This window comes from Salmo trutta, unplaced genomic scaffold (genome assembly GCF_901001165.1).
Source record: "Salmo trutta unplaced genomic scaffold, fSalTru1.1, whole genome shotgun sequence".
In the NCBI taxonomy this organism is placed as follows: Eukaryota; Metazoa; Chordata; class Actinopteri; order Salmoniformes; family Salmonidae; genus Salmo; species Salmo trutta.
In genome coordinates, this window is record NW_021823115.1 from 3005314 (window position 1) to 3027669 (window position 22356).

The following is a 22356-nucleotide window of genomic DNA, read 5'->3' on the forward strand; positions in this document are numbered from 1 at the left end:
CATACCACAACACAACACAACATAACACAACATACCACAACAAATCACAACATGACATACCTCAGCATACCACAATACATTACAACACAGCATACCACAACACAGCATACCACAACACAACATAACAACACAACATACCACAACATACCATAATAAAACAGACAACAACATACCACAACACAACACACCACAACAAAACATACCACAATAAAACAAACAACATACCACAATACAACATACCACAACACAACAGAGGATTGTACTGCTGGTATATTATACAACAGAACAGAGGAATATACTTCTGGTATAGTACACAACAGAAGAGAGGGATATACTTCTGGTATATTATACAACAGAACAGAGAAATGTACTTCTGGTATAGTACACAACAGAACAGAGTAGAGCAGGTTTACAGCAGGTCTGGCCTGCCTAGAGACTGTACTGTACAGTTGAGAGAGAGAGTTATGTTGTGATCTCTCCAGGCTAGATGAGATACTGCCCCCTGCTGTTAGCTCCGTCCTCCTACATCACTGCTGCCTACTGCCGCGTCAGCCCCGCCAGGGGTCCTGTCCACTCTATACTGGCTTATAGCTGTGTCCTCAAGTCACCACACCGACCTCTGGTATAAAGCACATGGACTGTTTCACTGTTATCGAACTAGAGTAATCACCAGTTAAAAGGAGAATATTGGTTGTTTTTTATATGACATAATAACAGAGTGGGATATACATTTCAAAGCGGAAGATGTCTCGAATTAGCAGTGTTATTGAGGTAGAAGGATACGTTTTTATAGTATCACATATAATTATAATAATAAAAAGTATTGGATTCATTCATTAATAAGTATTGTTACTATTATAATGTAAATATAATATATAATTCGCGTTAAATAATAACAATAATATTTACTGATAATAATAATAATAACAATAACAATAATAACAATTATGTATTTAAATTACGCTGGGTGTAAATGCTAAATATACTGTTAATTTATGCACACTGAATAATGTATATATGGATGTATATAATGAATACAGATTAAAGGAATGTTAATTAGGTGTATGGCACAGCACACTTGACTGAAAACAACGCATTTCAAATGACATTGTGGTGTATATAGCTTTGTGTAGGCTAACTGTACAACAATGTATTAGATGGCTCTCAGTTGAAGTGACATTGTGGTCAAAAGTACAGAAGTGGGACTGTGATTGAAGACTGGAGGGAGAATTTTGAGTTTCAGGACAGATTTAGGACTGGACAGAGGCTTTGCCATTTTGTCGATTATTGAAAAGTTTCAGTTGGTAAATGATTGCTTAATTTAATCTAAGCTGTATTGTACTCAAAAAGTACCGTACACTATGAGAATCATATCACTTTAGTCTCACCATAACTGGTATTTTGTTGTGACAAATGAATGATGGTGATGATCCCATTATTTAGCCTCCAAATACCATTCATCAGTTTTTAAACATGAAACTGTCCTTGTTGATTGTGATCTACATATGGCCTCGACATGTATCCACGTCCAAACAGACGTCTCAAAAAGAAACCGGAAATCACTGAAATAATAGTGTAGTTCGTTGTTGACTTGAGGACCTGGAGAGACCAGCCAAGGGGGAGCAGAGCCTGGTGATCAACCCCAATATGGACTGGTGTCCGACGAGCTGGAGGAATGGGTTACACCTCCCTTAGGCCGACCGGCGCACTGCACACACACACACACACACACACACACAGAGAGAGAGAGACAGGCACACACACACACAGAGACAGGCACACACACACACAGAGAGAGACAGGCACACAGACACAGACATACACACAGAGAGAGAGAGAGAGAGAGACAGGCACACAGACACAGACACACACACAGAGAGAGAGAGACAGAGACAGGCACACAGACACAGAGAGAGACAGGCACACAGACACACTCGGTGCTATATCTGAACCCCATCTTCTAATACTCCACTTGACGCAATTATCAACTGCAAGTTGACAAGGAAGAAAATCCTGGATAATAGTAAATATCACTCTAATAAAAAATTATGTTCAGTCACTGAATATTTTTTTTTTGTTGATTTCAGTTGACAAGAAGTTTGCGCAATAAATACTGCCTGGATGTTTCCTCAATTACCTCACTACTTTGCATTGAGAAAAGAAACGTTATTGTGATAAAAAAAAGTAAATTTCCCCCAAAATGCGCAGCTGCAGCAGACTAAAGAACATCGTGCCAGTGAATGTGTTCCCAGTCCACTGTCCTCTCCGTGTTGTTCCAGCCACGGCTCCATTTCACAGCGAGAGGGCGGGGATTGAATATTCAGATCCGCTGAGTGACAGCTCGGCTTTTCCACGGGCTCCTTCCTCCAACTCCTCACATCAGAGTTCAGGCTACTAAAAACATCGGACGCTAGGGGATCGACACGTCGCCTGCCTCTATGTGCAGGGCTCTTTACTGATCTTTTTTTTTGTTGGGGGGGGGTCGCTTTTTAATTATTTTAATTTTTAATTGTCTGAAGATCCGTTTAGTGAGCTCATTATTCTACAGAAGTAAACATTTTCCGTGCTTTCCTCTTTGGAATCAGCAGCAACAGACCCTCAGTGAGGCATGTCTTACCCCCAGGGTTACCTCTACCAGCCGCCGGGCTCCTTGGCTCTCTACTCCTGCCCGGCTTACGGGGCTTCAGCCCTGGCGGCCCCGAGGAGCGACGACTTGGCCAGGTCGTCCAGTGGATCAGCGTTTAGTCCTTACCCCGGATCAGCTGCTGCCTTCACGGCTTCCGCCAGCGGCTTCTCCAGCCCAATGACATACTCCACAGACCCTGCCACGGGATTCCCTTCCTACATGGTAAATACTCTACTTCCACTTATTCGTATTAGACAAGTTGTGTCAGTATGCAAACAGGAGGGACAGCCTGGTCGAAAATAATTAGCTGTAATTGTGGCGTTTAGTAGCCAGTATTTGCGTGCAGCGTGCAGAGAGCTGCCGTTTCAGAGTGGCTCTAATGGGTTGTACAGTTCAGGGTGAAATGGATGAGATCCTTTACCCCGTTATCTATTACAACACTGTTCGGAGAAACGACTGCATTTATCAGAACGATACATCATCAACTGGTACATTATATTGTCTATCGTGTGTGAAAGTTGTAGGTTATTTATTGATAAATGGAATATTGTATTTCTTCTTAGTGCCAATAGGATGTGAGTTTTCGTAGGCCCGTGATTAACACAGTGCATGGCTAACTGAGTGAACTTCATTTAGGGAAAAATACCCCCCATAAAGAATAATACGATGTAATCCAACGGCCTTCATTGGAATTAGCCTGTATCCTAATATCATATCCTTCCAATGGGAAATCAAATATAGGAAGTTTGTTCTCCATTTTGACAGTCACAAACTATATGCAATTTAAATTCTTGGAATGTATATTAAATTAAATAAGCGAAATTTGAACATGAAAAGAGGAATTACAATGCTAATGATGTGGGGCACATACACTGGGAAGTTAATTGGATTTGTGATGCTGTAAAGCAATGATATGCTAACACATCTCTCTCTCTCTCTCTCTGACAACACAACTAATCTAGCTAAAGAAAAGCAGGAAGTTAGGCGGTGATTACTGGAAATTAGTGCAATTACGATGCATCATTTATCATTTATTTAGCATTATGCAATGCGATTAATCAAACCGATAATGATCCGGGTAATATAACCATTATATCGGCCCGACTCACAATACACACTAAGTTAACTCTCAATACACACAACCACAATACACAACCTGTTGTATTTAGTTATGTTTTTACATTTTTCAATATTTATTACCAAAATTATAAATTATAACAAAAAAATACTTTGATAATCATTTTTCCTTTCCAGAGCTCTCCTTACGACGCGCAGGGCATGGCGGGGGCGCTCAGCTACCACCCCTACGGTAGCCCGGGATACCCCTACCAGCTCAACGACCCGGCCTACCGCAAGAACGCGACCCGAGACGCCACCACCACCCTGAAGGCCTGGCTACAGGAGCACAGGAAGAACCCTTACCCCACTAAGGGAGAGAAGATCATGTTGGCCATCATTACTAAGATGACCCTGACGCAGGTGTCCACCTGGTTCGCCAACGCCAGGAGGAGGTTGAAGAAGGAGAACAAGATGACGTGGGCTCCGCGGAATAAGAGTGAGGATGAGGACGATGGAGACGGAGAGAGGAATGATGACCGCTTGGAGAAAAATCTGGACAACAGCGAGACGTCCGCGGAGGATGAAGGTAAAACCACGAGACCCAGCCCATGACCCAGTTAACAGCGCGAGCTGCACGGTGCCTTTTTTTATTGACAGTTATCCACAGATAATTACCGACATGTCTACAGAGACTAGGCGACACATTTCAGTTGGAAGGCATAAAACTGAACGTGTTCTAGTTATTATTATTATTATTAACAATAATAATAGTAATCCTAATAATGTCGAATCCCATGGTTATTATATGGTAATTACTTCGTCTTAATGTCTTTTGTTTGTTTGTTTGTTGCAGGTATCAGTTTGCAGGTTGACACCCTCACAGACCATTCTTGTTCCGCGGAGTCTGATGGGGATAAAGTGAGCTGTCGGGTCGGGGACCTGGTCTGTGAGTCTGGATCAGATAGTAAGGACAAATGTGATGATGATGATGATGATGATGATCACGAACTGGAGAATGGGGAACGACACCGAAGCCTGTCACCTAAACCCGTGACATCATCACCACTTGCAGGGCTCGAGGCCTCGGTCTTAAACCATCACCACCGGGAAAACAACAACAAATCGTGTCTTGACAGCCGAATCTCAGGTCCTCACAATCAAGCCGTCAAACCCAAACTGTGGTCGTTAGCTGAGATCGCTACTTCAGACCCGAAGCAGCAGCAGCAGCATCACCCGGGGCAGACTTGTCCATCTCTCGGTCTTCTAACCTCCACCTCCTGTACCCCCTCGCCGGCCGTCCCTGGCGCTGTGTACTCCGCCTCTTCCATCCTAGGACGACCCATCTACTACACGTCTCCGTTTTACAGTAATTACACAAACTATGGTAACTTCAGCCCGCTGCAGGGTCAAGGGATTCTGCAATATAACGACGGACTCACACAGACTGCTACTGAGGTCAACACCATGCATAAACACACCACTGACTCTCTGCTTAAAACTAACTCTAACCACGTCGAACAACAGTTCAGACCCTCACATTTATACTCTAAGAAAGGTACGTAACATGCAATTATAGTTTCAAAAATATTGACTTTTATTTTATGCATTTTAAATTCACTTCATTGGCCTTTTGACTGAATAAGTGATGTATTGAAAGAACAGCCACCCTTTTGTCCGTAGCAGAAGGCTTATGAAGGCCTCGGTGTAATCAGTGCTGGTGTTGGCCTGAGTTGGTGGGAGCTGTAATATCAGCCTGTGTGTCAGACTGTCTCTCAGGGCAATAAAGCAAAGACATGTTGTCTTCTCAGAGGTTGTATTAAACAGAACGGATTGAGACCTGCTCACACAGGAGGAACGCAGCATTACTAAACAGAACGGATTGAGACCTGCTCACACAGGAGGAACGCAGCATTACTTAAAAACAAGTTCCCCCCCAAAAAATATCACTTTAGTTGGATTGGTTATTATGGACTACAAAATGATGGTGTTTTATAATTGGTTACACATGAATTAGATACCATCATGTTTTATTTTAACAACAGTTGTGTAATTTTTTATTATAGTATCAGTGACTGGTGGGCCACTCTGTTATTTAAGACCTTTACCTCTGCAACTTCTGCTCTTCCTTAATACAACCTGGGAAGGACTTTAGGACCATCTCTGTGGGCTAAAGGTGAGGTTCTAAAGGTCATGTTGTGGCTCTGATTCAGGTTTATAGGTTGGTGTCACAATTGCTTTGACTAAAGCCCCCAAGCCATCACCCTTGGACCCTGGTCTTAACACTAACCTAACTAACCTTTCTCTAAAGGGGAGAGAGCTGCATCTTGCTCCTCAGACAAGACGCCTGGCCTGCAGCACTACAGCTGTTCTCCTCAGAGACAGGCCCGAAGGATTAATTAAACCTGATTCAGGGTTGGGGGATGAATTAACCCTGACTTATTCTATCATTTCACTTTCGTTTTCATGAGATGTGCGTTGACTGGCTCAGTAAATGTCCCGGCTGTGTGTGATGATTTTGGAAGACGTTATTTCTCAGGATGCATCTGCTTCATTGCCACGGTATATTATACTTTATATGAAGATAATATTAGGTATATTATACTTTATATGAAGATAATATTAGGTATATTATACTTTATATGAAGATAATATTAGGTATATTATACTTTATATGAATATAATATTAGGTATATTATACTTTATATGAATATAATATTAGATATATTATACTTTATATGAAGATAATATTAGGTATACTATACTTTATATGAAGATAATATTAGGTATATTATACTTTATATGAAGATAATATTAGGTATATTATACTTTATATGAAGACCATATTAGGTATATTATACTTTATGTGAAGATAATATTAGGTATACTATACTTTATATGAAGATAATATTAGGTATATTATACTTTATATGAAGATAATATTAGGTATACTATACTTTATGTGAAGACAATATTAGGTATATTATACTTTATATGAAGATAATATTAGGTATATTATACTTTATGTGATGACAATGTTAGGTATACTATACTTTATGTGAATATAATATTAGGTATACTATACTTTATGTGAAGTCAATGTTAGGTATACCATACTTTATGTGAATATAATATTAGGTATATTATACTTTATGTGAAGATAATATAAGGCCTTCTGTATCTTATTTGTAAAGTATGTATGAGGTCTGGAGATGGGACTGATGAACTTGAGGAAGTGGAATACATTTGATATTTATTTTTTTAATGATGGAAAATGCTGCCTATAATTTATGCAAGTTGTATTGCAATGGACACTGAACATTGTTTTGTAAATACATTATTCCCGTTTTTATTTGAAACGCATTTGAAAGTTACACAATCTTGTTAACAAGAGTACTTTTACTAATTTATATCTTATTGTAAATTAAACGCGCTAGTGTGTTGTACTGGCGAGTTAGTGCTATTTATTATTCAAAGGAAAAAACAAATTAAAATGTTTTCCTCTGTATTTCAATCTGCTTTCATTTTTTTTTCCTTCATCTCCTTTATATTGTCGCATGAAAATGTATTTCTCTTTGGTTAGGCTACTGCTTTTAGAAATGGAATTATTAATCAAGTGTAAACGATAAGACTTTTGGGAATGGCATAGCCTGTATTAATTGATATGTTGGTTTGAAACAGCACAGTCGAGAGAAGCTTACCACCTATCCGTTTTCTAAAGAGCCTTTTCACGCCATTCTTATAGGCGTTTAGCTCCATCCGGGGACTACTCGTGACCTTGGTTGGGATAAATGATATGCTTATTATAAATGATATACTTATCATTATATAAATGATATACTTTATATCCGTGGCTGTCAGGGGGTTTATTTTTCAGTGTGATTAATCCGGCTCTAGGAGCAGTATGATGAGTTCCCAGCGGGGTGATCCCCCCCTGGCCCAGCCTCAGTCAGTCTGCCGGTCAGTCGGTCTTCTTTACGGGCCGATATTAAACCATCCATAAAGCGGTGTCTAAACAGCCAGCCGCCAGCTCCAATGGCCTGTCTCATACACTTATCCGACAGGCTGTACCTCGCTGATCTTCCTTTCATCTGATTATTTGTTTTTATTTGGCGAAGGGAATTATTATTATTATTATTATTATTATTATTAGTCTACTAATGCTTTATTTAGGCTATGTGCATAACTTCCAGAATACGAATTGCAACCTGTTTGCCTCATCTGAATAGGAGGAAAATTATAAAATATTTTCAAAGATAGAATATACGTTCTGTTGTTGTAACAATTGGAACACTTTCATAAACACTTGAATGTGAGCGACAATGACATATGTGTGATACAAATTAAAATTAAAAAGCAATGAATTGGTAGGCCTATTGTTTCATCGCGTCCTTCAGGCTAACGAAATATGTTTTTCAAAGCGCAGCACCAACATTTAAATATCTGTAACATTGTGTGTTTAGACAGCTTTTCTCTCTCAGAGCTTTACGGAATTTCCTACATTTCTGTCTGGGTTATTCCTTCACCAGTCCTCTGAGAGGTGGTGAGAGAGCTGGACGTTCTTCATGACTTCTGAGGTGAATGTTATTCAGTCTCTTGGGACGCCACTTCACCTATAAAGTTTTCCTTTCCGCCTCAACTTCCTAATATCTGTCCCGGTGTGTGTAGACCTATTGGGGAGTCAGGCAGCCTCTCTCTCTCCCCTAGATCTCACAACCCCTCTCTCTCTCTCTCTCTCTCGCTCTCTCTCTCTCTCTCTCTCTCCCCCGCTCTCTCTCTCTCTCTCTCTCCCTCTAGATCTCACAACCCCTCTCTCTCGCTCTCTCTCTCTCTCCCCCGCTCTCTCTCTCTCTCTCTCCCTCTAGATCTCACAACCTCTCTCTCTCTCTCTCTCTCTCTCTCTCTCTCTCTCTCTCTCCCTCTAGATCTCACAACCCCTCTCTCTCTCTCTCTCTCTCTCTCTCTACCAGACCATTCTCTCTCTCTCTCCCCCCCTCCCCTCTCTCACTTTCTCTCTCTAGTCGCTTTACTTTCATTAGGGCTGATTTATTGAAATGCAGACTTAATGTGAGGTGGGCTCCCCGGGGATCTCACTGTTGTCAAATAGACCCAGAGGCGCTTTTCTTTCCACGCAGAGAGGCTCTGAGCTGCCTTCCACCGAGGCCTGCTCTGCTCCTATCCACGGCCTCTCTCTACCTCTCTCTCACAGCCTCTCTCTTTCTGCTCCCTTCAAATGTCACCATTTGTTCTCAATAAAAAATACTTTTTTGTTTCGGCTGAAGTGCAGCAGCGCCTTTGAACAGGAACAGAATTCCACCACCTCTCTGTGTGTGTTATAGCGGAATGAGGTGAAAGAGGCTCTGCACAACAAACACAGCCCGCCTGGATAATACAATTAACGGTGAATTTATGTCATGATTAATTATCAAGTCAATATTAATAATGATGTAGTCCTAGATCTTTGTTCCCTTAGAGTTTAATAACTTGACACCGGCCCGCTGGCCTCTGTATTTACAGAAAGCCTACAGCCTATGTATTCTAGACAAACTGTAGTCTACTGAACAGTATGATACATCTGTATCACAATAACACTTAGAGTTTGTCCTCTGAGTGGGCTATACATATGAATGAGTCGTAAGAGCTGGTTTGGGTGACCGATGGGATGAAGGTATATCTCAGAACATCTCCGTAGCATGAATCAAATAAGCAGTTCATTTGTAGATAATTCATTATCTATATGCCTACGTTATCCTATACAACGCGTCGTTTCCCACCACATTTTAATCTCTGGCGCACACCTGCTCTTCCTTATAACAGCGTCAAGTTTATCCTGCGTGTAGAACGCGTTATTATAGCCATTTATAATAAATAAATATTCACTGCACTTACTCAAATTAAGATGACAGCCTATGTGTTGAATCTTTTAATAACATTATTAGCAGTTAGGTGGGTTATGGTTACAATAAAGATACTTCTAAACGTCTGATTTAACATGTTGTCTATAAAGAGTCGTTCTATGAGGGTCCATATGTTTCGTAGTTGTCGCTTTCCTCTAGTGTCAAACTGGTAAACGCTGTTTTCAACGCCTTAACCAAGTCTTTATGGATTACCATTGGTTATGAATATGTCACTTATGTGACGCAGACAATATGATATTACCATTATTGGACTAGGAAATATATTAGGTAGACTAATCTTTATAGTGTCTGTGTCTATTACCATGTCAAAGCTGTTAATAAGTGATAAACAAAAAAAAAGCATGTTTCCTTCATGACATAACTACTCTGGTCCTTTTCTAAATGTAACAGATCATTCTCACTGGTTTAATTGACCATTAAGGTCGCGTCGTAAATACCGTTGATTTGGAAAAGGAAAAGAGAATTATGAACAAATCCAATACAGATGTGTAGAAAACAACACATCAAAGTGGTGTCGACCTTTCCGAGTCAGACCAAGGCCCGTCCACCCATAAAGGTGTCGGGAGAGATGTTCTCTGCTCGCTCTGATCAAGGACCGGGACCGGGAATGAATGTCAAACTCTGATGTTTGTCCGTACCAGGATCTAAATAACGTCATTAGAGGGCTCTCGCTGAGCTTCCACTATTTAATTGACAGTTGTGGTTTATGACGGGAGAGTTTAAGAGTAACACTGTGAGAGAGAGACACTGTTCATCTGAAAAACCTCTGTCTACAGCACTGGGTTACCAGGCCTACACTATTGTAGGGAAACTAACACATGTCTGTCTACAGCACTGGGCTACCAGGCCTACACTATTGTAGGGAAACTAACACATGTCTGTCTACAGCACTGGGCTACCAGGCCTACACTATTGTAGGGAAACTAACACATGTCTGTCTACAGCACTGGGTTACCAGGCCTACACTATTGTAGGGAAACTAACACATGTCTGTCTACAGCACTGGGCTACCAGGCCTACACTATTGTAGGGAAACTAACACATGTCTGTCTACAGCACTGGGCTACCAGGCCTACACTATTGTAGGGAAACTAACACATGGGAATGGCTCAATGGTGTACTGTGGATTTAGGTGGAGCTATGTGGTCTATGTAAGTGTTGCAGCTAGGAGATTAGCTAGGTGATGGAGCTATGTGGTCTATGTAAGTGTTGTAGCTAGGAGGTTAGCTAGGTGGTGGTGGAGCTATGTGGTCTATGTAAGCGTTGTAGCTAGGAGGTTAGCTAGGTGGTGGAGCTAGGAGGTTAGCTAGGTGGTGGAGCTAGGAGGTTAGCTAGGTGGTGGTGGAGCTATGTGGTCTATGTAAGTGTTGTAGCTAGGAGGTTAGCTAGGTGGTGGTGGAGCTATGTGGTCTATGTAAGTGTTGTAGCTAGGAGGTTAGCTAGGTGATGGAGCTAGGAGATTAGCTAGGTGGTGGAGCTAGGTGGTCTATGTAAGTGTTGTAGCTAGGAGGTTAGCTAGGTGGTGGTGGAGCTATGTGGTCTATGTAAGTGTTGTAGCTAAGTGGTTAGCTAGGTGGTGGAGCTAGGAGGTTAGCTAGGTGGTGGAGTTATGTGGTCTATGTAAGTGTTGTAGCTAGGTGGTTAGCTAGGTGGTGGAGCTAGGAGGTTAGCTAGGTGGTGGAGCTATGTGGTCTATGTAAGTGTTGTAGCTAGGAGGTTAGCTAGGTGGTGGAGCTAGGAGGTTAGCTAGGTGGTGGTGGAGCTATGTGGTCTATGTAAGTTTTGTAGCTAGGAGGTTAGCTAGGTGGTGGAGCTAAGAGATTAGCTAGGTGGTGGTGGAGCTATGTGGTCTATGTAAGTGTTGTAGCTAGGAGGTTAGCTAGGTGGTGGAGCTAGGAGGTTAGCTAGGTGCTGTAGCTAGGAGGTTAGCTAGGTGATGGAGCTATGTGGTCTATGTAAGTGTTGTAGCTAGGAGGTTAGCTAGGTGGTGGTGGAGTTATGTGGTCTATGTAAGTGTTGTAGCTAGGAGGTTAGCTAGGTGGTGGTGGAGCTAGGAGGTTAGCTAGGTGGTGGAGCTGTGTGGTCTATGTAAGTGTTGTAGCTAGGAGGTTAGCTAGGTGGTGGTGGAGCTAGGTGGTCTATGTAAGTGTTGTAGCTAGGAGGTTAGCTAGGTGGTGGAGCTAGGAGGTTAGCTAGGTGGTGGTGGAGCTAGGTGGTCTATGTAAGTGTTGTAGCTAGGAGGTTAGCTAGGTGGTGGAGCTAGGAGGTTAGCTAGGTGGTGGTGGAGCTATGTGGTCTATGTAAGTGTTGTAGCTAGGAGGTTAGCTAGGTGGTGGAGCTAGGAGGTTAGCTAGGTGGTGGTGGAGCTATGTGGTCTATGTAAGTGTTGTAGCTAGGAGGTTAGCTAGGTGGTGGAGCTATGTGGTCTATGTAAGTGTTGTAGCTAGGAGGTTAGCTAGGTGGTGGAGCTAGGAGGTTAGCTAGGTGGTGGTGGAGCTAGGTGGTCTATGTAAGTGTTGTAGCTAGGAGGTTAGCTAGGTGGTGGAGCTAGGAGGTTAGCTAGGTGGTGGTGGAGCTAGGTGGTCTATGTAAGTTTTGTAGCTAGGAGGTTAGCTAGGTGGTGGAGCTAGGAGGTTAGCTAGGTGGTGGTGGAGCTAGGAGGTTAGCTAGGTGGTGGAGCTAGGAGGTTAGCTAGGTGGTGGAGCTAGGAGGTTAGCTAGGTGGTGGTGGAGCTAGGTGGTCTATGTAAGTGTTGTAGCTAGGAGGTTAGCTAGGTGGTGGTGGAGCTATGTGGTCTATGTAAGTGTTGTAGCTAGGAGGTTAGCTAGGTGGTGGTGGAGCTAGGTGGTCTATGTAAGTGTTGTAGCTAGGAGGTTAGCTAGGTGGTGGAGCTAGGAGGTTAGCTAGGGGGTGGTGGAGCTATGTGGTCTATGTAAGTGTTGTAGCTAGGAAGTTAGCTAGGTGGTGGAGCTAGGAGGTTAGCTAGGTGGTGGAGCTAGGAGGTTAGCTAGGTGGTGGTGGAGCTATGTGGTCTATTTAAGTGTTGTAGCTAGGTATAGCTAAGTGTAGCTTGGTGGAACTAGGGGGTGTAGCTAGGAGGTTAGATAGGTGCAGCTTGATGGAACAAGGTGGTGTAGCTAGGAGCAGTAGATAGGTTAAGCTAGGTGAAGCTTGTTGGCAGAGCTAGGTGGTGGAGCTAGGTGGAGGTGGAGCTAGGTGGAGCAAGTTGGTGGAGCTAGGTAGAGAAAGGAGGAGCTAGGTGGTGGAGCTAGGTGGAGCAAGGAGGAGCTAGGTGGTGGAGCTAGGTGGAGCAAGGAGGAACTAGGTGTAGCTAGGTAGTGTAACTAGGTGGATCTAGGTGGTGGAGCTAGGTGGAGGTGGAACAAGGTGGTGGAGCTAGGTGGAGCAAGGAGGAGCTAGGTGGTGGAGCAAGGAGGATCTAGGTGGTGGAGCAAGGAGGAGCTAGGTGGTGGAGCTAGGTGGTGGAGCTAGGTGGATCTAGGTGGTGGAGCTAGGTTGTGTAGCTAGTTGAAGCTAGGTTTTGGAGGATAAGTGTAGCTAGGTGGTGGATCTAGGTGGATCTAGGTGGTGGAGCTAGGTGGATCTAGGTGGTGGAGCTAGGTGGAGCTAGGAGGAGCTAGGAGGAGCAAGGTGGAGCTAAGAGGAGCTAGGTGGTGGAGCTAGGTGTAGCTAGTTGGAGTTAGGTTTTGGAGCTAAGTGTAGCTAGGTGGTGTAGCTAGGTGGAGCAAGGAGGAGCTAGGTAGTGGAGCTAGTTGGATCTTGGTTTTGGAGCTAAGTGGAGCTAGGTGGTGGAGCTAGGTTTTGGAGCTAAGTGTAGCTAGGTGGTGGAGCTAGGTTTTGGAGCTAAGTGTAGCTAGGTGGTGGAGCTAGGTTTTGGAGCTAAGTGTAGCTAGGTGGTGGAGCTAAGTGTAGCTAGGTGGTAGAGCTATGTGGATCTAGGAGGTGTAGCTAGGCGTAGCTAGGTGGAGCTAGGTTGTGTAGTTAGGTGTAACTAGGTGGTGTAGCTAGGTGTATATATATAAATACCCTTTACTGGAACCAAGAGGCCTTGCCCGATCCAGCATTATTCCTCCTCCTTTGGGGCAGATATCGTTTCCTGGCATCCGCCAAACCCAGATTCGTATGTCGGACTGCCAGATGGTGAAGCGTGATTCATCACTCCAGAGAAAACGTTTCCACTGCTCCAGAGTCCAATGGTGGTGAGCTTTACACCACACCAGTCAATGCATTGGCATTGCACATTATGATCTTAGGCTTGTGTACAGCTGCTCTGCCATTATTAGCCCAGAATGTTTTTGGTGTTATTACATACAGCCGGAAATAGCTTAGGGATATCAGAGCGGCGGTAACTCACCAGCATTACGACCAGGAATATGACTTTCCCAAATTGGATCCTTTGCTCGTATCCCCCAAAGCAATTGAACTTATCCCAGAGTTTTCTTCCAGATGCCGTGGCGGAGAAGAGGTATTCGGAGTGGACTTCGAGTCTGACTCAGGAGGCGTGCACTCCATCCACCACTTCCGAGTATATTACTCGCTAATGTTCAGTCCCTGGACAGTAAAGTAGATGAGCTCAGGGCGAGGATCTCCTTCCAGAGAGACGTCAGGGGCTGCAATGTACTCTGTTTCACGGAATGATGGCTCTCCAAACATGTCCCCATCCATACATTCAGCTGGGTTCTCAGTACATCGCGCAGACAGAAATAAAGAAGTCCCTGGGATGAAGAAAGATGGAGGTGTATGTTTCATGATTAACAACTCATAACGTATAGGAACTCAAGTCCTTTTGTTCACCTGTCCTCGAATATCTCACAATCAAATGTTGACCGTATTACCTCCCAAGAGAATTCTCTTCAGTTACAGTCACAGCTGTGTATATTCCGCCTCAAACCGATACCACGTCGGCCCTCAAGGAACTACACTGGAGTTCATGCAAACTGGAACCACATATCCTGAGGCCACATTTATTGTAGCTGGGGACTTTAACAAAGCAAATCTGAGGAAAACACTACTGAAGTTTTATCAACACATTGCCTGTAGTACTTGCACTTCAAAGACTCTCTAACACTTTTACTCTCCCTTCCTGGATGGCTACAAGGCCCTCCCCCGCCTTACCTTTGGCAAATCATATCATGACTCCATTCTGCTACTCCCTTCCTATAGGCAGAAGCTCAAACAGGAACTACCCGTGCTAAGGTCTATTCAACGCTGGTCTGACCAATAGGAATCCATGCTTCAAGATTGTTTTGATCGTGTGGGCTAGGATATACTTTGGGTTTCCTCTGAGAATAATATTGACGTATACACTGACACGGTGACTGAGTTCATCAGGAAGTTAATAGAGGATGTTGTCCCTACTGTGACTATTAAAAGCTACCCAAACTAAAAACCTTGGATAGATGGCAGCGTTCGCATAAAACTGAAAGCGCGAACCATCATATTTAACCACGGCAAGGTGACTGGGAATATGCAGTATGGTTGAATACAAACAGTGCAGTTACTCCCTCCGTAAGGCAATCAAACAGGCAAAGCGTCAGTACAGAGACAAAGTGGAGTCACAATTCAACAGCTCAGACACGAGACACATGTGGCAGGGACTCCTGACAATCACGGATTACAAAGAGAAAACCAGCCACGTCGCGGACACCGATGTCTTGCTCCCGGACAAGCTAAAAACCTTCTTCACCCTCTTTGAGGATAACACAGTGCCACCAATGCGGATAGATAATGTATGGACACTCTTCTGATAGATAATGTATGGATTCTATTCTGATAGATCATGTATGGACCCTCTTCAGATAGATAATGTATAGATCATCTCTATATAGATAATGTATGGTTCCTCTTCAGATAGATAATGTATGGATTCTATTCTGATAGATCATGTATGAATCCTCTTCAGATAGATAATGTATGGATCCTCTTCAGATAGATAATGTATGGATCTTCTTCAGATAGATAATGTATGGATCTTCTTCAGATAGATAATGTATGGATCTTCTTCAGATAGATAATGTATGGATCTTCTTTAGATAGATCATGTATGAATCCTCTTCAGATAGATAATGTATGGATCCTCTTCAGATAGATAATGTATAGATCATCTCTATATAGATCATGTATGGTTCCTCTTCAGATAGATAATGTATCCATATTCCTCATTGTGTGGTAGTGCATTCCTCCTCATAATGTATGAATCCTCTTCAGATAGATAATGTATGGATCCTCTTTAGATAGATAATGAATGGGTCCTCTTCAGATAGATAATGTATGCATATTCCTCATTGTGTGGCAGTGCATTCCTCCTCATAATGTATGCCTCATCCACAGCGTTCTCAGTGTAAAGTTTAAAGTGACAACTGTGACCTCCATCTCACGTCAGGTTCTGAGAATGGATTTAAACTAATTAATTTCTCACTCACTGGAACAGCTCTGTGCTCTATTGTACTGTGGAAATATGAAACGGTACAAGAGTCTCCTTTCTCTTAACGTGAGCTTAGCCAAGTCATTAGAAATACATACAAGTGAAAATATATCCTGAGAGGACTTTGAAGACGGTGTCAATCTAGACGAATGAAATGTAGTAAACTGGGTTGTTATAGCTGACAGGCCTTCTGAGCAGACAATGGCTGTGTCCCACATGGCACCCCGTTCCCTACGTAGTGCACTACTTTGGGGGTGTTCAGAGAAAGCAAAATCAGTGCACTATGTAGGGAATAGGGTGTTTATTTTTGGACCGTAGTCAATACAACTCCCTGGCACCATTAAAACTAAGGGGAGAATAGTAAGAGAGAACTGTCACATTGAATATATAGCTGCTCTACTAAGGACAATACAGAGAAATCACTTCATACATCTTCTTGTCAAATGAATGGCCTCTCTGCTACTGTAGATGGTACTGATCTCTGTCAGTCAGGGATGCTGGAGTGACAGGATTTAACCACAGCTGGGTAATGTTCTATTGATATATTTACGAACCTCTTAATTTAAAGAAAAAGGCTGTGATTATTATTATATTATTTGAAAATGAATTACTGAACATCTCCACTTAATGTACTATATGGTAACAACATGGTAACAACACAAAGTATTAAACTGAAACATTATGGTAACAAAATACTGTATTACACAGAAACAACATGGTAACAATATACTGCATTACACAGAAACATTCTGGTAACAATATACTGTATTACACAGAAACAACATGGTAACAAAATACTGCATTACACAGAAACAACATGGTAACAAGATATTGTATTACACAGAAACATTCTGGTAACAACATACTGTATTACACAGAAACATTCTGGTAACAACATACTGTATTACACAGAAACATTATGGTAACAATATACTGTATTACACAGAAACAACATCGTAACAACATACTGTATTACACAGAAACATTCTGGTAACAACATACTGTATTACACAGAAACATTCTGGTAACATACTGTATTACACAGAAACATTCTGGTAACAACATACTGTATTACACAGAAACATTCTGGTAACAACATACTGTATTACACAGAAACATTCTGATAACAACATTCTGTATTACACAGAAACAACATGGTAACAACATACTGTATTACACAGAAACATTCTGGTAACACAACACAGCCAAAGACTGTTAACAGTTTCATACTGATCTCTCATCAGAACGTAGGAACAGAGACAGACAGTAGGGCCTTAATGGTTATGAGAGGTGAGAGGAGTTCTCAGAGGACTCTGTCTTATGGCCCTGCTGTCTCCCTGCATCCAGCCAGGCAACTGGCCATGTCTGACATGATGTGATTAGGTGTAAATGAAAGCTTTATTCACTGTCACTGGAGGATTATCTGAACTGCTTTAGAAAGCCCTTTTTTCTAGACCACCACTTTCAGTCCTTCCTCAGCTGGTATCATCAGTTACAACCAGTAGAGCCCCACCTGTTTTCAGACTCACATTTTTAGCAAAAAATAAATGAATAATAAAAATAAATAAAATAAATAAATAAATATATATATATATATATATATATATATATATAAAATTTGGGGGGCTTGCCTGTTTTGCATGTTATTTTGGCATTAATACGAGTCACGTATCAGTTTGCAAACAATGTAAAAAAACAAACAATATGTCATTGAGTTAATAAAGCCACATACATACATGGTCTCTTTTGTGTTTTGTTGAGTAAAGCAGATCCAAAATGCAGGTGTTTCAGCCCAGCTCAGCGCTTTCTGTGCAGAAAATAGGAGCGCTGCGCCGTGATTGGCTCAGGGTTCTGTCACTCACGGGAAACTACATCACCAGTCCTTAGTAATGGTAGACATCGAACATTCTAGCCCTCTGGGTCCTGCCATATACTGCAGTTACGTTAGTAGTGCCCTTCCAAGAAGGCTCAAGGTCATTGGCCACAGATAAAATGACTTCAAATCACGTGATATGTACATTAGCTTTGATTGGACTGATCATGTCAAAATCTTACTTTCAATATCTTAGCTAGCATTCATCATCATGAATCAAGTCGACAATCTACTGGCAAGTCCTTTTTAATCCTTGTCATATGAAGAGAAATTATAGATAAAACGTATCGGTGCTCGTCGGCCAGTGGACATAAACATTACACAACAAGTTGGAAATCGCAAATTCAACAATGAGTGGTTGGAAGGAATCGGTGACAGTGGCTAACTGCAAGCATTGCAACTGGGAAGTCGGGAATAAACGAGCTCAGACTGGGAAAATACGTTTTGAACGGTCATCCAACTCAGAATTGTAAATCTTTCTCTTTCTTTGATGACATAATTTGGCCACGAAGGACCGCCGTGCCACCTTCCTGTTCAAGTGAGCACATCACAACAAGGTGAGTCCAAAATGTCTTATATGCAGCTGCATAAATGATGTAATGTTCCAGGGAGAGATGTATAGCGTAGCTAAGAAAGTAATACTAAGTGTATGCTGTGTAGTAAGCTGTTAGCAGCCCATGTGCCTCACCATAATAATTTGGTATATTTTCACCTCTTAATTGCACCTAACGTTACTGTTCTGACTCAGTGGTGCACATGTAGGCTGTAACCTGCTTTTGAGAAATGTCATCATCTAATATTGAGCTTTCATTGTCTGCTTTCATTGTCTGCTTATATGCCCCCTTTATTTATCCTACGGTTCTGACTTGGTGTACAGGGAAAATACTGTAAGAGCAGCCCATGTTCTGCATTCTGTCGCTGTACATTTCAAAAGTGCTGAACACATAGTTATGTTGACTACGTCCATCTTAGCTCACTCCTTAACGTCTTAATCGAAACTATCCGCTCATCGTTCCCTTATAGCATAGTTTGTACATCTCAATTGTCAGTAGAAACTAAATTTGTTTAAGCAAGTCAGCCATATCAACTGTGTTTTTAAAAAAGGTAGTAAACGAGGCTGAATGAATTGTTTCCGCTGATAACCAGGTGTAGCAGGGGTAAGGATTCCCTCCATGGTGGTAGAAAGAAAGCTCTGCTGTTGGGACAGCTTTATGTAGGCTCTAACAGCTTTATATAGGCTCTAACAGCTTTATGTAGGCTCTAACAGCTTTATGTAGGCTCTAACAGCTTTATATAGGCTCTAACAGCTTTATGTAGAGGCTCTAACAGCGTTATGTAGGCTCTAACAGCTTTATATAGGCTCTAACAGCTTTATGTAGGCTCTAACAGCTTTATATAGTCTCTAACAGCTTTATGAAGGCTCTAACAGCTTTATATAGGCTCTAACAGCTTTATGTAGGCTCTAACAGCTTTATATAGGCTCTAACAGCTTTATATAGGCTCTAACAGCTTTATGTAGAGGCTCTAACAGCGTTATGTAGGCTCTAACAGCTTTATATAGGCTCTAACAGCTTTATGTAGGCTCTAACAGCTTTATATAGTCTCTAACAGCTTTATGAAGGCTCTAACAGCTTTATATAGGCTCTAACAGCTTTATGTAGGCTCTAACAGCTTTATATAGGCTCTAACAGTTTTATGAAGGCTCTAACAGCTTTATATAGGCTCTAACAGCTTTATGTATGCTCTAACAGCTTTATGTAGGCTCTAACAGCTTTATGAAGAGGCCATAACAGCTTTAAATAGGCTCTAACAGCTTTATGTAGACTCTAACAGCTTTATATAGGCTCTAACAGCTTTATATAGTCTCTAACAGCTTTATATAGTCTCTAACAGCTTTATATAGGCTCTAACAGCTTTATGTAGGCTCTAACAGCTTTATGTAGGCTCTAACAGCTTTATGTAGGCTCTAACAGCTTTATATAGGCCCTAACAGCTTTATGTAGAGGCTCTAACAGCTTTATGTAGACCCTAACAGCTTTATGTAGGCTCTAACAGCTTTATGTAGGCTCTAACAGCTTTATGTAGGCTCTAACAGCTTTATGTAGGCTCTAACAGCTTTATGTAGGCTCTAACAGCTTTATGTAGGCTCTAACAGCTTTATATAGGCTCTAACAGCTTTATGTATGCTCTAACAGCTTTATGTAGAGGCTCTAACAGCTTTATGTAGAGGCTCTAACAGCTTTATGTAGAGGCTCTAACAGCTTTATATAGGCTCTAACAGCTCGTGGGCACCGCTTGTCGCCATTATAGCGCAATTCATGTAGGGTTTAGTGTTGTGTTGTGTTGTGTAGTGCCTTTGCTGGCATGTATTAAATGTTTTTTTTGTTTTTATGCCGCACCAAGATTTACATGCTAAAATCGCCACTGGTTACAATGGAAATAGTGATAATTTCCGTACTTTAATGCTTTCATATCAATGTCTCGTTACAACTGGAATTATACATTTTGCACAGAATGACTGTTTCACATTTGTAAAAATGTATGTAACAATCTATTTTGCCAGACAATTCTTCTATATTCCTTAGTTTTATGAGGTAAATGCCTGGTTTTATTATTTCCGTCGTATCACTGACAGTTATGTTATAATACTGGTGAGATGCTGTACATAACCAGGACTATTCTATACCCTGCATTATGAGGTCTATTCTATACCCTGCATTATGAGGTCTATTCTATACCCTGCATTATGAGGTCTATTCTATACCCTGCATTATGAGGACTATTCTATACCCTGCATTATGAGGACTATTCTATACCCTGCATTATGAGGTCTATTCTATACCCTGCATTATGAGGACTATTCTATACCCTGCATTATGAGGACTATTCTATACCCTGCATTATGAGGACTATTCTATACCCTGCATTATGAGGACTATTGTATACCCTGCATTATGAGGTCTATTCTATACCCTGCATTATGAGGACTAGTGTTTAACATGCATTATGAGGACTATTCTATACCCTGCATTATGAGGACTATTCTATATCCTGCATTATGAGGTCTATTCTATACCCTGCATTATGAGGACTATTCTATACCCTGCATTATGAGGACTATTCTATACCCTGCATTATGAGGTCTATTCTATACCTTGCATTATGAGGTCTATTCTATACCCTGCATTATGAGGTCTATTCTATACCCTGCATTATGAGGACTATTCTATACCCTCCATTATGAGGTCTATTCTATACCCTGCATTATGAGGACTATTCTATACCCTGCATTATGAGGACTATTCTATACCCTGCATTATGAGGTCTATTCTATACCCTGCATTATGAGGACTATTCTATACCCTGCATTATGAGGACTATTCTATACCCTGCATTATGAGGACTATTCTATACCCTGCATTATGAGGTCTATTCTATACCCTGCATTATGAGGACTATTCTATACCCTGCATTATGAGGTCTATTCTATACCCTGCATTATAAGGACTATTCTATACCCTGCATTATGAGGACTATTCTATACCCTGCATTATGAGGACTATTCTATACCCTGCATTATAAGGTCTATTCTATACCCTGCATTATGAGGTCTATTCTATACCCTGCATTATGAGGTCTATTCTATACCCTGCATTATGAGGACTATTCTATACCCTGCATTATGAGGACTATTCTATACCCTGCATTATGAGGACTATTCTATACCCTGCATTATGAGGACTATTCTATACCCTGCATTATGAGGTCTATTCTATACCCTGCATTATGAGGACTATTCTATACCCTGCATTATGAGGACTATTCTATACCCTGCATTATGAGGACTATTCTATACCCTGCATTATGAGGACTATTCTATACCCTGCATTATGAGGTCTATTCTATACCCTGCATTATGAGGACTATTCTATACCCTGCATTATGAGGTCTATTCTATACCCTGCATTATAAGGACTATTCTATACCCTGCATTATGAGGACTAATCTATACCCTGCATTATGAGGACTATTCTATACCCTGCATTATAAGGTCTATTCTATACCCTGCATTATGAGGTCTATTCTATACCCTGCATTATGAGGTCTATTCTATACCCTGCATTATGAGGACTATTGTATACCCTGCATTATAAGGACTATTCTATACCCTGCATTATGAGGACTATTCTATACCCTGCATTATGAGGACTATTCTATACCCTGCATTATAAGGTCTATTCTATACCCTGCATTATGAGGTCTATTCTATACCCTGTATTATGAGGTCTATTCTATACCCTGCATTATGAGGACTATTCTATACCCTGCATTATGAGGACCCTTCTATACCCTGCATTATGAGGTCTATTCTATACCCTGCATTATGAGGACTAATCTATACCCTGCATTATGAGGTCTATTGTATACCCTGCATTAT

The 22356-nt window shown here is 41.5% G+C and overlaps 1 protein-coding gene across 1 annotated transcript; it reads left to right on the top strand.

Moving 5' to 3' along the window:
• Positions 1 to 2031: 2031 nt before the first annotated feature.
• On the top strand, positions 2032 to 5281 carry LOC115189004 (iroquois-class homeodomain protein irx-2). The gene is made up of 3 exons (XM_029747818.1): positions 2032 to 2848; positions 3881 to 4271; positions 4539 to 5281. The coding sequence occupies exons 1-3, from the start codon at positions 2609 to 2611 to the stop codon at positions 5246 to 5248; spliced, it is 1341 nt and encodes a 446-aa protein (XP_029603678.1). The 5' UTR covers positions 2032 to 2608; the 3' UTR covers positions 5249 to 5281.
• The last annotated feature ends 17075 nt before the right edge of the window (positions 5282 to 22356 follow it).